Here is a 17278-nt window from a genome sequence, read left to right as displayed (position 1 = left end):
CACGTCACCCAGGAAGGGTGAAACGTCTGGTGAGACTTCCACTAACCTGGGAGCAAGGAGAGGGTCAGTGCTTCACGTAGGCACAGAAGGGGCTCGTGTCGGCAACTGAGCAAGTCATGTGATATGTCAGTTTGATACACAAAGCAGAATTATCTGCAAGGAGAGAACATTAATTGAGAAAATGCCTCCATGAAATCTGGGTGTAAGGCATTTTTTAATTATTTATTGGTGGGAAAGGGCCCAGCCCACTGTAGATGGTTCTATCCCTGAGCTGGCGGTCCTGGCTTCTATAAGAAAGCAGGCTGAGCAAGCCATGGGAAGCAAGCCAGTAAGCAGCACCCTCCATGGCCTCTGCATCAGCTCCTGCCTTCAGGTTCCTGCCCTGTTCCCTCTCTTCCTCCCTCCTTCTTTTTCTCCCTGCCCCCTTCCTTTCTCCCTCCCTCCTTCCTTTTTCTCCCCACCCCTCCCTTCCTCTCTCCCTCCTTCCTAGGTTTGGTTCTCAGCACCCCATAAACTGTGTGGTGGGCCATGTCTCTAATCTCACCTCTTAGCAGGTAGAGGCAGGAGGATCAGAAAGTCGGGTCATCCTTGGTTACACAGAAAGTTTGAGATCAGCCTAGCACATATGAAACCCTGGCTCCAGGAACACACAGAGCTGCATTTTAGAGTAGTGCTAGGATCTTAGCAAACACAGCCTCTTCCTCTCTCCAGTGGTCCCTGTCAGACCTGAGCCCACAGACACTCACTGTGACATTGTCAGCAACTAAGGGGGACTTAGGGACATGACACATGATTGCATATGTTCAGCTGCCTACTCCACCTACTGGTGACATCTGTCTGGATCCTAGTACCACCAAGGGATCCTTGACCCCTTTCTCCTGTGGTCATGTTTGGACTGTGTGTCCCTCTGTCCTCATCAGCTTTGCTGGAATGGTTGCCATGGTGACAGTGATGCTAACAACTCCCTTGGTCCAGTTTTGCTGAAGACCCTTATAAACAGGTGGGGAAACTGAGGCCAGAGAAGTGAAGTGCCTTACCCAAGGACCCTCCCTTATGTGAGGGGACCCTAGAATGAATGGGGAGGAAAGGAGGAAGGGAGGGGGTGGGGAGAAAAAGGAAGGAGGGAGGGAAGAGGGAGGGAGGAAGAGAGGAAAGAGGGAGGGGTCAGGGAGAAAAAAGAAGGAGGGAGGAGGGAGAAGGGAGGGGCAGGGAGAAAAGGAAGGAGGGAGGGAGAAGGGAGGAAGAAGGGAGAAAGGGAGGGAGGGAAGAGGGAGAAAGAGCAACTGCCTGGTGCACACCTGCAATTCCAACGCAAGAAGAAAAGTATAAAAATATATTTCTTTTGAGGCACAATCTTCTGTAGCCCAGGCTGGCCTCAAACTCATGAAGGCTGGCACCACCATACTTGATTTGATGCAGTACCGAGCATTAATCCAGGACTCACGCATGACACCGAGCTTGCAGCACTCTACCAACCGAGCTTTGTATTCCATTTTTTTAAGACCTGGGAAGGTAGCTTAGTGGTGGAGCAGTGTAGGAAAACCTCCTGCTACAGTCGAAGTCTGACATTACTGGACAGACCTGAGCTTGGAGCAAAATGCAGACTCCCTTGGTCAGCGGGCTTCCTCTTCTCCGGAGGATCCGGGACTCCTGAGGAATGCGGTGCAGTCCTGCACCTGGGATTCCTGGGATGCCGCCCATGCTAATGAGGCAACTCAGTACCTTAGCCTTCACTCCATGACCTTTGCCCACAGTGAATATTCTCATCCCAGTCCCAAAATGATATAACCCTTGTCTCACTCCCAAATAAAGTGTACAGGCATACGGCCACCCCAATTAAAAAAAATATACACAAGCTAAGATCATTTCAGAGAGCTGTTTCATTGAAGAGAAGGTCTTCAGAGAGCTGTAATGTTAGGCTCCTGGGAAAAGGCTTTCTCCTCTCCACCCCACCCCCACCACGCCCTGCCCCACCCCCACCATCACACCCTTTTCTCCTACTCCCTACCCCCTATCCTTACCACCACCACTCACACATCCCCACACCTCCACCCCACCTCCCCCACCCCCGCCCCCCATTCACTCCCAGGATCCTGCCTGGTCTCCCCACTTCGCCCTTCCAGCCCAGCGTGTATAGCCCATCTATACACCATGAGAGGGAGAAGACAGAGGATGTGGAACCACAGGCCAGTTGTGTGTGGAAGGCCCCAGGTTCTATCCCCAACACCATTTTTTTAAAAAATCAGCCATTGAAGTGCAGTAAACCACATGGTGGCTCACAACCATCTGTAATGGGATCGGATGCCCCCTTCTGGTGTGTCTGAAGACAGCTACAGTGTACTCATATAAATAAATAAATAAATTTTTTTTAAGTACAGTTGCATAAAACTAAGCTGGTGGTGTTTAATGTGCAGGATGAACATCCCCAAATGAGCCCCCACACACACAACCACAACCAAGAAACTGACTGCCCCATCACCCAAGAAGCTGGTTCCTGGGCTGCTTGTCGGAGGAAATCTGTTTTCTACTCACGTTCCTGCACTTTTCTGTCCTCTTTATATGGAACAGAGGACTCAGAACCCTGCCTCTGGATCATGAAGGAGGTTCCATTTCAAAACGTGGCTCCTTTGTTTATTCTCTGGCCAGTCCAGTGGAGATTGGTTATAAATACAGCAGCTGGAACACCAGCCAGGCTGCAGGCCAGTGTGTGCGGACCTCTGAGAAAGCAGTCTCTCCTCAGGTACGCTGGTCTGCACCGCTTCCCTGTCTGTCCTTCCAGCCCCAAGCAGGAAGGGTCGCACTGCCGAGTGCCTGCCTACAAAGCACACTGTCGATAAGTCCCTGGCTCGGAGAGACTTCGACTCAAGTCACAAAAGAGCTAGGATTTAAACTGGCTGGGGCAGGACGCGGGACAAAGGAGGCGGGACAGAATTGAAGGGTCCAAACTTCAGCTTTGGTCCAGAGACAAGTCTACCCTGCAGGTAGGAAGCATGCTGCTTTTCCTCCCCACAGAGAACCCACCAGATCTGTACACACAACCTCCAGGCATGCACACACTGCCCCTAGGAATGTATGTACAATCCTCTAGATGTGTACACAAAGCCTCCAATGCACACGTACAGCCTCTAGCCTGTAGACCCTGCCACACACACCTGAAAAGCCCATACACATAGCACAAAATAGCACCCATCGAACAGTCAGGAGCTAAGACTTGTGCACCAGATCTGGCTTAGCCATAGGCTGCTGTATATGTCTTGGGCTAGGGCTGACAGAAAGCAGAGGTGTACCTCTCTTGGTCCTGGATGAAGGAAGTCTAAAAGCAGATCTGATGACAACCTTTGCCATGTGTCATCTGGCAGAGGAGGCAGGATGGTGACATACATGGGGCTCCATCCTGATTGCCACCCAAGTTCCCAAGAACTACAGCCTCAGTGTTAAGAAGTCAACATCCATGGTAGGGGCCACTTCAGACATTAGCCGAAAGCAAACAAAGCCTCCGTCTACTTATACACAAATCCTCTTTCTTCAGACACCAGGAGCCCACAGGGAACATGTCTGCTCCCTCCTGTGGAGCCCAAGCAGAGACACACACATGCTGAGAAGCAGACACTTCTCACAAAGGTCCCACCAGAAGGTGAGGAACACAGTGTCTCTAGTGCTCTATGCCCTAAACCTTCCCCTTCCTGGAGCCTGGACAAAGTCATCCTGGGGCTAGAGACAGTCCATTCGTACCCCAAGTTCACGGTCAGCTGCCAGCAGCAGGAAGTCTATCCTTCCAGACCCAAGACTTCCTCCTCTCCCAGTCAATGTGGTTGCTCCGATCGACCCTCATTACCTACCTTCCATGGCTCCATGTGCGAGGAAGCCCCCTTGCTTCTGGGCAGAGTCAGACAAGCTAGAGTGAAGGGATGTTGAAAGGCACTTGAGCAAGAGAGAAGAGGGTAGGGCTGTGAGCACCCATGGCCTCAGAGGACACCGTTTCCTGCAGGAGTGCAGCCATGATGTCACTGTCCACAAGGCAAATGGCATGACATCACAGGGTCTGGCCTCTCTAGCACCTCGAACTAAGCTACCTCACACTGCCCCATGTGACACACCAGGGATACTGAAATCAGAGATGCCCACCCACTGTAATACCCACAACCCACAGGCTTAACCCCTGACCACCTCTACCATGAGCAGAAGCCAGCTGTCTGTCTCAGGGAGGCCAAACTGGTACTGCACACTGGCGAGTATAGTCTATACTTCATGTCCTGGCTTTTGGCTTTGTTTTGTTTTGTTTTTTACCCACAAGGCATAAAGTCGGGATGATTGAACTGTATCTATCCAATGTCATTCTGACCACAGACCAGAAAATCAAGGTTGGACAGGAAAACTTTCCCTGCCCAAGGTCAGCCCAAGGCAAGCTGGTTGTGGGAAGCACAAGGGTCCTCTAAACATCTGACTCTCGAATGGTAAGGCCAGCAGCATCTCTCCTTCCTTCATGAAGGCCCACACACGCTGGGTGTGCTCTGGGCTAGCCAGTACTCCTGACTGGAGCCCCACAAGATGCTCCCGGAGATGGTCAAGCTGAGGCACCCGGGTCGCTCCGATTATGGAGAAACAATCCAGCTCTATGCACATGGGCAGCCGGTTCTTCCACTCTCCCAGAGATGGCCAGACCAGTCTGGCAGCTTTAGGCAGTCCCTGCCTCCTTGCAGCTCCCGGCTGGAAGAATCAGAAACCTGTCAGGCGGGTTTGGTCAAAATTCTGTCTTGCAAGTTCATACTGCTTGCTCCTATCTCTCCCAGGTGGGGATCACTGAGGACCGAGGCCCCTGGAGGTCCAAGGCTGGCCAAGTGGCCATGTGAGTACACGGTTGGTTACAGCAGGCAGGGCCCTTCCAGGAGCTGGGTGGACTGAGCCGTTGGGGTGCTCACCATGGGGGCTGGAGACCCAGCTCGGGCTTCAGAGCAGGAGGCCGGAGACAGGAAGCAGGTCTGGGAGGCGGGAGGCAGGGACAGGCAGGCTGGCCTGCCGTCACCTGTGTGTGATATGGAGGACTACCTGATGCCTGGTCCTGGGGACCGAGCAAGGAGAAGAAGGACTCAAGGATTTCCTGGGCAGAGGTTTGAATGCAGCAAAAGGAAAAAAAAACGACACTGTGGTCCCAATTTCTGCAGGGGGTTCCAGGGCCTAGAAATAGGCTGGTGGCCAGCACTGTGTCCTGGACCACTCACTGTCTGTCCCCTTCCTTGTGGGTCTGGAGACTTTGCAGCCATATAAATGAAGACAGCACAAGGCCAGGTCCAGCCACCCTTAGCTCAGAGCTTGCTTGGGGACACTGTCGGGGGCCCTAAGGTTGGGGCAGTGGCTGAAATACTTAACAGGCAGTGGGGGACAGTAGGGATCCATCACTTGCCTGTTCCGTCCCCTGCCCCCAGGCCTGTGAGGCTGGAGTCAGGTTGCAGGGCCCTCTGTTACCTGGCCTGTTACCTAAGCTCCTTATTCTTTTGCTGTGCCCAGGCAGGCAGTGTGCACACAAGCATAGGACACACAAGTATCTGTGCTCACCTGCCTGTGTGTCCACAGCCACCCCCAACCCCGTGTAAGGGATTCATGCGGCAGGGGATGGGCTGAAGTTATGCAAAGGCGTTTACTTTGGGCATGGACCCAGAGGTGGGTTTCTCGAACTGAAAGTGTTGCTCTGTCTGTGGTGGCTGCCTGCCTCTCAGGGCCTATGTGCCAGAGACATCCTACAGCCACCGACTGACCAACGCGCTGGCCGGGAGGCCTGTCTGTGCCTAGGCCATATCTCTTGTGAGCTGGACATTGTAGGTAGGTAACATTTCTGATCTCAGTCTCTATCAAACAGGAGCTGCAGTGGGTGAGCATGGCGGGATGTGGGAGCACATGGGTTAGAAGCACTCTGTTCCCTGCCTGGCCCTCTGGAGCACACAGGGACGCTCCCACTACATGCCGGGTTCCTCCTGCCTCCCCAGTCACCACTACCCAATCTGTGAATGGGGAAACCAAGGCACAGCCAGACAAGTAGCTTGTATGAAGCCACCGTGAGATGCTTTGTCAATCATAGCAGTCCCCCACACAGAGAATGAGAAGATGGACCAGCTAGACTCTGGTTCAAATCCAGCTTCTGCCTCCTTGCCTCTGGTCTGCCCCATCCATGCCCTGCAGGCTGGTTCCATAGCATGAGATACTCAGTACTTCTTCCAAGGCCAAGTGGGCACCAACCATGTCCAGGTAATAGCTTGGCTTCCTTGGCTAAACGCTGGGAGAATGTTAACTTGCCTGGGCCAAAAAACTCCTAGTGAGACACAGGTGCGGAGGTTCTGTGGTTCTGGTTACCACCACTGTGGTCAGTGTTGATTTTTGTGGCTAGGTGAATGTCAGATGAATAACAACCCATCCTTAAAGACACTGAGCCAGGGTCTGCTGACGAGTCCTCTTCCCTTGACAGCCTGATTAAAAAGGAAAAAAAAAAAAAAAAAAAAAAACAGGGGACCAGGCATTAAGGACAAACAGACAGGGTGGGTGTCATTGGTCTTCTCTGACTTAGTTTTCCTAAGAGGGAACAAAGCCAGCTGTCATTACCTACCAGTGACATGGTCAGGTAACAGGAGGAGTCCAGGGGCTCCAGCTGCCCCAAAGAACAGCATCCAGATATGACCACTGACCCATCATTTGGGCTTTGCCACTGGGCCAGATGGCACTAGTATTATTAGGAGCCACAGCTGGGGGCATGGGTCTTCATCTTCATTTCCTGGGAATGGTCACCGAGCCCCACGGCCTGGCCAGCACTTGTCACCATTGCTGATGACAGGCCTCTTCCCCTTCTTCCTACAAAAGGTCTTTTTGTTTGAGAGACTCGGGCGCAATGAGGGAGGGTGCTGTTAGCTGCCTGGGGGCTATACATGAGGGAGATAAGAGGTTCAGGGTTCCCTCTGTCACACACAGAGCATGTGCCACCTGCCTTCTGCCTGGAACATTTAATACTGGTGAGAGTCTCACAGAAACTCAATATAGGACAGGGTGTGTCATTACCCCCAGATGAGGAAACATGGGCTCAGGGGATAAAGCGACTTACCCAAGACTACACACGGAAAGGACAAGAACCCCATTCAAAGCCCAGGGTAGCTCTCTTCTGGGACACCAGTCTGCTGGCCTGCTGATTAACTATGGGAAATCCCTACCTCCTCTCAGTGGCCACTCAAGGGGGAGCTATGCGGGGCAGGTGAAGGGTCTGAGGTTTGGGTGGGGCTCCTTGGAGGTAGGTGAGACTGAAGAGCAGATGGGGACCTGAGAAGCAGGTGGGAGTTCGACAGGACAGGTAGGGGCCATAGAACAGGTGGGAGAGTCTAAGGTTCCAGTAGGGCTCCCGAGAGTGTAGTAAGGGCCCTTGGAGCCCTGGAGGCTTCACAAAGTACATGGGTGCCCTAGGAGGTAGATGGGGACCTAGAGTTGTGGATAGGGGCCCTTGAGACATGTAGGGGTCCTGGGGAGCAGGTGGAGATCTTTGGAGCAAGTGAGGCATTGTGAGGAGCATGGGGGAAGGGAAAGGAACCTGAGGTTCAAGTAGGCTTCCTGGGAGGCAGGCAGAGTTTACTGTGTGCCTTTCCTGTGAGGACATGTGATAGAAGGCTTCTGCTGTCCCCCAGGCTTCCTCGCTGCGCCCTCCTAGACTCTGACAGGGGAAGCAATCAGCTTAGGGACATGCTCCGTTTGGTTCTGGGGGGACTGCACTGAGTTGGTTTGAGTAGCTCAACCTGTCCACACGGAAGCCATTCCTCAGATCCAGTCTCCTTCCTTTTGCCAGCTCTGATTCTGAACAAACCGTACCTCTGTCCCTGAGTCCTCACAGACAAAGGGAGGCACAGTAGGCCTGAAGGTGTATGAAGCCTGTGTAGGTGGCAGCTGCTCCCAGCTTTGTACTTGCCTCCCCAACTGCCCGGGCAGCAGCAACAAAATGGAGCGGAGGCTGACCCAGCAGCTTTGTCCCTCGAGCCCCTCCTTCCCAAGGATGCAGTGCCTCGCAGACCTTCTAGTCTGGGTGTCGAAGAGCAAGGGGTCCCGTTGCCTCTGGCCAGGGACCCTAAGGCACAGAGTTTGGGCCTCAGCCCACTCCCATCACCTCCGGCTTTTTGCAGGCCCGAAGCCTCACACGCTCCTGGGAATCACCCTTCTGGGTTCGAGGCCTGATCCCCTTCACGGCTCCCCACACCCAGAGGGTGCAAAACAACAGCCTTGGCTTCTGAGAGGACCCCACACTCACCTACAGAGTTCCCGAGCTCCCAGCCATCTTCGCTAGCACAGATTTACAGAGTAGGCATCCTGGGGATAGCCACCGGGCTGACCTGTGACACAGGCCTCCGGGGAACTATCATCTCACCCTCCTTTTCCTGACTACCCCTCACAGGGACACCCCAGGCATGGCAGGGCCACTTTGTCCCAGTCATATGTGACTCTGCTGTCTGTTTACCAGGGAAGTCATGTCATGCCTATAGCACGGTTACCCAATCCGTATCAAGACAACCCTGCTTGATCTTGTCACGGCCACGGGTCCCTGGATGGGACACACCATTCACATCTGAGGGAACTAAACCAGTGGGCAACAGAAAATGCAGGATTGCCGTTGGGAGCCTGAGGGTCACAGCCAAGTGGCAGCGTATGGACCCAGATCCCATACAGGCCTCTCCCAAGCCTACAAGCACCTCAGGATCCCTTGGCAAGGGTTGCTTCAGCCCATAGAGCAGGTGCTAGGGGCCTGGGAAGAGCCACTCGTTGGGCGAGTCTGGGTGGAATTACAGGTGCCTCAGCTCAGCCCTTTCCTAGCCCTGTTTGTCCGTCCAAGCCAGCTGGTTTCATCTTCTGGGCCTTTAGCAAGGTGAGGCTTACACAGCTGAGCATACAGGCCCAATGGAAAACATCCCAGGCTTGCACAGGGTGAATGAAGAAGGTCTGAGTTCAAATCTAATCCCCACCCCCACCCCACCCCTAGTGAAAGAGGTAGAGATGGAATCTCTTTGAACCTTAGTTCTCCCACTGGAGAAGAAATCCCTTGGGATGTTCTGAGCATTAGATGGTTCTGTTGAAATTGGTACTGAATATAGGAGAGGAAATAGCAGCTAGAATCCTGTAACCTAAGACTGGGGCCCTCAGCCCCTGGCCCTCAGACTTGGGGTGGTTACTTAACCCACAAGGAAGTCACTCATTGAGATGAGCCTCAGCTGCCAGTCTCTGGGTGAGGGGTCTCCCACTTCTTCACGCTCTCACCCACCAAACAGAGCCACCAACTGTCACCTCCACCACTGTAGCCAGCTGTAGGGCAACTGAATCCCAGGGGAGTCTGTAAAACCAGTCTGGGAGCCCTTCTTCTTTGTGGTTTCTCTCCCATAGCATAGGTGTCTCTGCTCAGTGGGTTCCTGTGGCCAGAGCCACTGTGTGAGACAGGATTCATTTCACTTCAGGATCCCCAATATTGCTTCTCCCCACTCATAGTTTAGCCTCTAGAAGACAAGGTTTATATCCAATTCTCTGACCCCATGCATATTCTGGTATTAATGAGTTCAGTCCCATCCCCCAACCTTGAATCACTCACTCTCTGACTCTCCCGCACTGCAGGCAGCCCCTCACAGTGAGCAGACATGCCCCCCACTCGTGTACATTTCACATACTTTCCAGCCCACAGCCCCTTCTTAAGCCAGCCCTCTTCCCACTCCCTCTCTGCAGGCTGGACACGGAAGAGCAGTAGAGGTCCCAGCCCGCCTCACGGCCAGTGCGGAGTGGCCAGCGTTCAAGGAGTCATGGACAGCTTCATGGAGTCACTGAACAGGCTGAAGGAAGCCCATGAGAAGGAGGTCCTGGGTGAGTGGATATTGGAAGGGCTCCACTGCACTCACAGGAAAATGGTTTGGGGGTCTCGGCATGTCAGGGAACTCCCAAGGATCCTCTCTGGCCCACAGAATCCTGACCCAAGGACAGGATCTGTGAAGTGTTCGGATGCCCAGCCTGGGCCAGACCATATCCTATTGTGTAGACCAGGAGAGGGGCGTGTTGAGGAGTCATTACCAACACCTTGTAACCACAAGCTACATCCAGCCCCCAAGCATGTCCCTGCTGTGTCCTCTTAAAAGACTGGCAGGTTTATTCTAATAGCTCATAACCCAAAGGGAGAGGCCACTCACCCTAGAGGGTCCTAAGGCCATTTGATGCGTCTCTGGCACTGAATAGACACCTCCTCCTTCCCTCCAGCCCAGGCTAAATTTTCCACTGGTCAGGGTTCCCTCCACCCACTTCTCTGTGATTACAGTACAGACCTTGGAGGCCTTTCAGAAGGGCCACGTGAAGGTCAAAGAAGCCAGCCACTCCCTCAAGCCTCAGGGAAGAAATCTCTGTCTTTCTGGGAATGCCTGGGCCTACCCAGGTTGAGATCAGCCTCACTGGCTCCGAGAGAACTGTGACGGTGTGAAGAGGGTCTCATGGGACTTGCCCTGAAAGACGTGGATCACACAGCTAGTGTTATGGAAAATGTCCCAGAAGTAACAGAAAGCATGCCTACCCGGTGTGCTTGGGGATACAAGCTAGGGTTGATAGGATTTGAGCTCGAGAGTCTTGAAGTCAGTACTGACCAAGAGGAGACCAGGCCACTCCCTAACAGAGGAGTAGACCTTTTTTGGCAATTGGTTTGGGCTGGCAGACACCCTCTTTATACCTAAGAGACTTGACTGGTTACACAGGAAAAGGGGCAGAGGCTGCTGAACCCCAGGGGCTAAGAACTTACAGCTGCTAAAAGAGTAGATGGCTAGTCCCACCCACCCTCAGAGATTATGGTAATTTGAAAACTGAATAGAACCTAGCTAGTAGGGAAAGACAGGTACCAGAACTACCCATCCCATTCTATGAGCCCAGTATAAACTTCCCTCCCTACCCCTCAAAAAGTATCCCCTCTTGGATTCTCCACTCCTCCCAGATGGCCCACCACTTCTAGAACCAGGGTCTCTGCCACAGCCTCTAGTCAGATGTTGAGCTAGGGTCCTAGGCCACAGTTCAGGAAACCCAGACTTCCAGGCAAAGGTGTGGATGGGGTGCCCTCTTTATGCCCTTCCTGAGGAAGGGGGCTTCCAAGAGTCAGGCAGATATCAAGGGTCTAGAGATGATTCTGTGTGTCAGCCAGAGCAGGGGTTTCTATAGCATGCCTCAGCCTTACCTCTGCTACAGGAGGCAGCTGGGCTGGGCCTGACATGCACCTTTTCTGTCCTCTCTGCCAGGCCTGCAGAACAAGCTTCTAGAACTGAACTCAGAGCGGTGCCGGTGAGTCAGCCTAGCCGGGCCAGAGGAGCAGACAGGAGAGCAGCTGTTCCCACAAGCCACGGTCACCAACACTGCCCAAAAGGTCCCAGGATAGCAACCCACCCAGTATCCCAAATGAAGAAGGAAAACTGAGACTTGGCATAGCAGGGAGGGCGCAGCGAGTCCCTTGGCCAAGGTGGCATACTACTCATGTGGTGGAGCCAGGACTGGACCATTGAGACGTCAGTCCCAAGAAGTCTGACGTGGCCCTCCACTTGGGGACCGAGAGAGACCAAAGCAGCAGTTGTCAGTACTTGTGAAGCCCAACACATGGCCTCAGTGCTGTGGTTGGCCTGTAGGTCACCCTCCTGTGTCCCATCTCTGAGTAGACCAGTGGTTCTCAACCTTCCAAATGCTTCGACCCTTTAATATAATTCCTTGTTTTGAGGTGACCCTTAACCATAAAGTTATTTTTGTTGCTACTTCATAACTGTAATCGTGTTACTGTTATGGATATAATGTGAAATATCTGTGTTTCCCAATGGTCTTAGGAGACCTGTATGAAAGGGTCGTTCAGTGCCCCAAAGGGGTCGTAACCCACAGGTTAAGTAAGAGTGGCTGAACTAGACCAAGGTTTATATGTGCCATAGCTAAGGTAACACAAAGACAAGACTAGACAGGTCCCCACAGAGCACTCAAACCCAGACCACGCTGGGCACCAAGACCAGCGGCCCACCTCAGTTATTTAACCACACAGAGATGCACAGAGGGTGGAGGAGCTCTTTGCCAAGAATCACCAGCTCCGGGAGCAGCAGAAGGCTCTGAAGGAGAACCTGCGGGTGCTGGAGAACAGGTGAGAACATCCAGCCATTTGGCTCTCCCCAGAGCCATCCTGAGCGCCTTTAGCACAGACCAAACCAGACAGAGGTTTCCACTGTAGGACCTTGAAGAACCTCAAGAGAACCTCCCTCCCAAGATCCCTTTCCAAACATAACTACAGTGTTTTGTGTAATTATGTTTAGCAGGAGGCAGGCCTGGGGTGGGGGAGGGGACCATGACCGTTGGGAAAAGCAGGATGCATCCTAGCAATGGGGCAGAAGGAACTACCCTGATGGGTATGGCTTCTCCTGTCCTAGGCTGCGGGCTGGCTTGTGTGACCGATGCATGGTCACCCAGGAGCTGGCGAGGAAGAAGCAGCTGGAACTGGAAGGCGCGCACCTGCAGAGCCTGCAGCATCTCTGCATCCTCAGTGAGCCACACCCACAGTCAGGGACCCCAGGGCCTGCCCGGCCCTCCGAGAGCCACAGGGAAAGAGACATGATACACTCTGGCTCCCAGACACATGGGAGGAGGCCCCCAGTGGCCTGTGTCTCCTCTCACATAAGTTCCTAGGCCCGGGCATCCCCACTCCCCTGACCTTCCTGGAGAGAGCTCTGGGGACAAGCTGGGGTACAGTGTTGTCCCTTCTGCCAACCTCAGGCCGGGGCTTACTTCACACTCTCCCTCCTCTAGTGTTACTATTATACAGCCCCTGCTATGTGCCAGGCTAGCGCAAGACAAGGAGGGCTTGTCTGGTACCGTGGGAGTCCCCTGTCTCCTCCCTGCCCCACAGACATGCTCACTGACGACACTCTTTGCAGCCAATGAGATGAATGGGCTGAGGGAGGAAAACAAGATCCTGAAGGAAGAAGTGAAGAGGCTTCGGAATCTGGGGTGAGTGGGGAGGCCCAGGCCCAGACATCTGCTCAGCAGGCCCGAGTCGTCCTAGAACCCTGCCCCACAGAGTGGCCCAGCTGCCTCAGGTGCCCTTCTGAATCCTCATCATCGGCCCTGTTCCTCTCCAGAGACAAGACCACACCACAGGCCTGGGAGAGCACCTCAGAGCCCCCGTCGCCCTTGCCACTCCCTTCCCCCAGCAGCCGGAAGGGTGCCACCGAGAACCCCCCAGGATGCTTGGAGGAGGCTGAGGAAGAGCAGCTGGGCACAGGTCTACAGGGTTAGGGGAGGGGCTGGGAGACTGAGCAGGGGTTTCGGGGATTTCACAGCATCTCCCCAGCTCCTGTCACTCCTCCTCCCACAGATAAAGTGTCAAGCCATAAGACATCCCCAGTGACCAGAGTCTCCCCAGCTGCCAACCTGCCGGAGCCACGAGCCCTGGACATGGTGAGGATGTACCTCCTGACCTACCCCCGCAACACCGAGTGCCTTCCAGGCAAGCATCTAGCAACATCATCCCACTGTGTGTAGGAGATACTCCGTACCAGCTTCACATTCCCGGGCTTCATGTGGGGGGGGGGCAGGCCTGGGTGAGGTGCCCCACCATGCTGACCTACCCACCTTTGTACAGACCCCTCAGTGCATCTCCAACCAACTGCACTCAACGGTAGCCGTGGTGCGGCCTGGCTCCAGGGCCTGCCCACCAGACAGTGGCGCTGCCAATGGGACACCCCCACCACCATCCACGGGGAGTAGCCCTCCCAGTCCAACATACGAACACAGTCTCCCAGTGGACAGGTGAGACCCCACCCATCACTGGGAACAACTCTTTGCTGACACCCCATAGTAAAGGAGCAGCCTGGGAAGTCCTGATGCTCAGCAACCCTCTGGGTACCCTACCTCTTCCTGGGTTGACCTTTCTGGACATCTGGGTTGATTTACAGCTCCCACTGCTCCTGAGTGACCAGGCCACAAGAGGGTCAGGACACTTGTATATGCCTTGGCTAGGACCTCAAAAGACCTATGTAAAGCCCGAGTCTTGTTGCCTAGCAGAGCCAGTGGGGCTGTGGGAGATGGACAGGGGGACCAGACACTCCAGATAGCCACAGGATCTTCTAGTTCACTTTCTGTTACTGTGGTCAACAAAACCTCTGACAAAAACGACTCAAGGCAGGGGAGGGTTTATCCCAGTGCACTGGTCTAGGCTCATCCCTGAAGGAAGTTGGGGCAGAAACTGGAGCAGGAATCTGAAGACAGGACTGCTTGCTACTCTCTCTACAGCATTACCTCTATCGAGGGCTCACTCGCAGCCAAGGAAATACAGCAGGAACAATGCAGAGGGGTGTCAGCTAGCTCCCTCATACAGTCTAGGAGCATCTGCCCACCCACCATGGGTTGGGCTCTCCTTAATTAATAACCAAGTGTCCCAGCCATGGGTCCTCTTTGGCCAAATTGACCACCTTCTATACCTAGTGGCCTCCAAAGCCAGGGCCTGAGAGCCTGCCCTCTCCTGTGGCCGTGTGATCTTAGGTGGCTTGCCTGACCTTCCAGGGCCTCGGCTTTCTCCTCCACAAAGTGACATGCCTTTGTCCTCTCTCTGGGAGCTCACTTAGCCAGTCACTGCTGGACGAGGCTCACTGACATCACACTTCCCTTCTTCCTAGCTTCTTACGGGCCACCCGGCCATCAGCCATAGCCTATGAGACCCTGAAACACTCCCTTCAGACCGATCGCCTCTGCCTCCTGAACCGACACCTGTCTCTGCACCTGCAGAACCCCCACAGCAGCCCCCGGGCTCCTGCTGCAGCACCCAATAGTCCCCTGCCTCGGGGCCTGAAGGCTAAAGAGGCAGAGGCGTGGGAGGAGCCTGCTGCCTTGGTGGGCATGCAGGACCCACGGCTGGAAGGAGCACTGCACCTGCTTCTGGTCCAGCAGCATCTGCGGGCACGGGCACGGGCACGGGCAAGCACTGCCAGGTTGAGGGTCCCATCTGCACCAGAAGAGATGCCATCTTCCCCACCAGCGGGCTCAGATTCTGGGAGCTCTGACAGCGAGGCCCCCAAGTCAGCTCTGAGCACAGAAACCCAGCCTGATGGATGGCAGCCTCAGTCCACAAGCCAAGGTAGCTCCCAGGAGACACATGTGGCCACTCAGGACTGCTCCCCAGACAAGCCTTTGGACCTCTCTGACCGAGGACGATATCGGGACATCTCCAAGACGACTGGCCAACCTTTGCCACTCAGCCCCACAGCTGTCTGCACTCCCGGCTCCCAGCTGCCCAACTTGCCCAGACCCCTGGTTCATAGCTCCCATACGCTCAATAACACAGAGACCAGAGCTCAGGAGTCTAAGGAATACTCTACTCCCAAGGTAAGGGTCCCAGCCCTGTCCTCAGCCTCTATGCAGCTCCACTGCAACCTCCCCGGGCTGCCTTCTTGTCTCTCCCCCACCAGTTGATACCAAAGAGCATCCTTAGCTGCCTTGTTCACAGTTGGATGGAAAAGACTGAACACCAGTCTGAAGATAGAGCTGGCTTGTAACACACACACAAGCACAGAGAGACAGACAGACAGACAGACTCAAATCATTAATTTACCTCTCCCAGGATACCTCACATCCTCTCCCAGGGATCCATGCGGGCCTGACCTCTCCTGGAAGAACTGCAGAGGAGACTGGAGGAAGGCCAAGGCCAGGACCTCACCTGCAGGGACTTGGTGCTGATGGGACCACAGGTAGCATGTTAGAACTCGGGACACAGGTTCAGTGGGAAGTGATGTGCAGTAGGAAGGGAGGTGTAGGGCATCCTGCTGGCCTCGAGCCGCGTCTCTCCCACCATGGTTAGAAGCTGTGAGGTCCAGGTGTTCTAAGGGAAGGCTGTTCTGTAGGAGCTAAGCAGGCAGTTACCTAGCAGGTGAGCCTGGGCTCAGAACTCTGGCAAGATCCCTGGGGCAGCCCCTCTGAAGAGCTATTACTCTTTCCTGTCTTGGGACTGCATGCCAAGACCACCAGTCTGGCTGACTTTATTCATGTCTTTAAGAGCCTAAGGTCAGAACACAAAGGCCAGAGCTGGAGCAACTGGAAAAGTCAGACACATCAGACACCAAGGTGGGTCCTCAGCTACTCACTCAAAGTAGTCCTGGCAGATGCCCAGGCAGGAGAGGGTGTTCTTTGCCCTCAATGTGTCTTCTTCTGCCCAGGAGGGTCTGATTTCTGAAGCAAGTGCTGAGCAAAGCATGGAAGGGGAGGGGCGTGCTGAAGACCATCGACAGGGTCAGCAACAGAAGAGGAAGCGAGCCTCAGACCAGCAGGACAAAGGTACCTACCTCCAAGAAGGGAAAATAGGGCCTGGAATATGGTGGGCGCATCTCTAGCCACCTGGAGAATAGCATCTGGGCTCCAGCTGATAGAAGCCCCGAGCCTCCCCAGTAAAGGACTCTGCGAATCCTGGCCAAATGACCTCCTTGAGGTAATCCTGGGATTTAGCTTCCTTCTCTCAGGAGGACCAACACCAGAGCTCCATAAACTTGATCTGAATAAGAGTGGCCCTGAGAGGGCGGAGAGATAGCTCAGTGGTTAAGAGCACTGACTGCTCTTCCAGAGGTCCTGAGTTCAAGTCCCAGCAACCACGTGGTGGCTCCCAACCATCTGTAGTGGGATCTGATGCCCTCTTCTGGTGTATGAGAAGACAGTGACAATGCACTCACATACATAAAATAAATCTTTAAAAAGGAGTGGTGCTGAGAGAAGCTGGGGTGCAGCTCAGCCGGCAGAAGGCTTACCTAGCTTACCTAGCAAGCATGAGGCTTGGAATCCCATGCCCAACAGGAGGCAGGGTCTCACTATGTCGCCCTGACTGGCCTGGAACTAACTCAGTAGACCAGGCTATCCTCAAATTCACAGACTGGCCTGCCTCTGCCTCCTGAGCACTGGGATTAAAGGTATGTGCTACCACACCCAGCCACAGGGAAGTACGTTAATTACATTATGACCCTCAGCTACCTCCCGGCCAACCTCAGCAGTATGAGCTCGTATCTCAAAAAGAGACAGAGAACTGAAGACAGTTATTATTTTCCCCATAAGTAGCTCCCTGGGGCTGGCTGGCATCCTTGGACCCTCTGTGTACCTCTGGGCAGCCACAGAGGCACATCCAGCTGGCTCTGGGGTAAGTGTTCCTTCAGCGTTAGGGTTGCTCACATGTTTGCCCAGGGCGGTGTCTTTGAGCTCAGCTCTGCCTGATAAGATAGCAGGAATCTCAGCCTGGTCCTGGGTGAGGACT

The 17278-nt window shown here is 54.2% G+C and overlaps 1 protein-coding gene across 1 annotated transcript; it reads left to right on the top strand.

Annotated features, from left to right (window-relative positions):
* Positions 1-9800: 9800 nt before the first annotated feature.
* RBBP8NL (RBBP8 N-terminal like) lies at positions 9801-16373 on the top strand (the record flags this gene model as incomplete). The annotated part of the gene is made up of 12 exons (XM_080925589.1): positions 9801-9861; positions 11265-11307; positions 12044-12139; positions 12423-12535; positions 12927-12999; positions 13131-13273; positions 13367-13449; positions 13634-13800; positions 14667-15372; positions 15608-15734; positions 16040-16107; positions 16200-16373. 12 exons carry the CDS (start codon positions 9801-9803, stop codon positions 16371-16373), a joined length of 1854 nt encoding a protein of 617 aa, XP_080781715.1.
* Between the last annotated feature and the right edge of the window lie 905 nt (positions 16374-17278).

The sequence above is a fragment of the Micromys minutus genome, assembly GCF_963924665.1.
Source record: "Micromys minutus genome assembly, chromosome: 11".
NCBI lineage: Eukaryota > Metazoa > Chordata > Mammalia > Rodentia > Muridae > Micromys > Micromys minutus.
The sequence above is the reverse complement of the archived record's forward strand: the minus strand, read 5'-3'. Positions and strand labels throughout refer to the sequence as shown.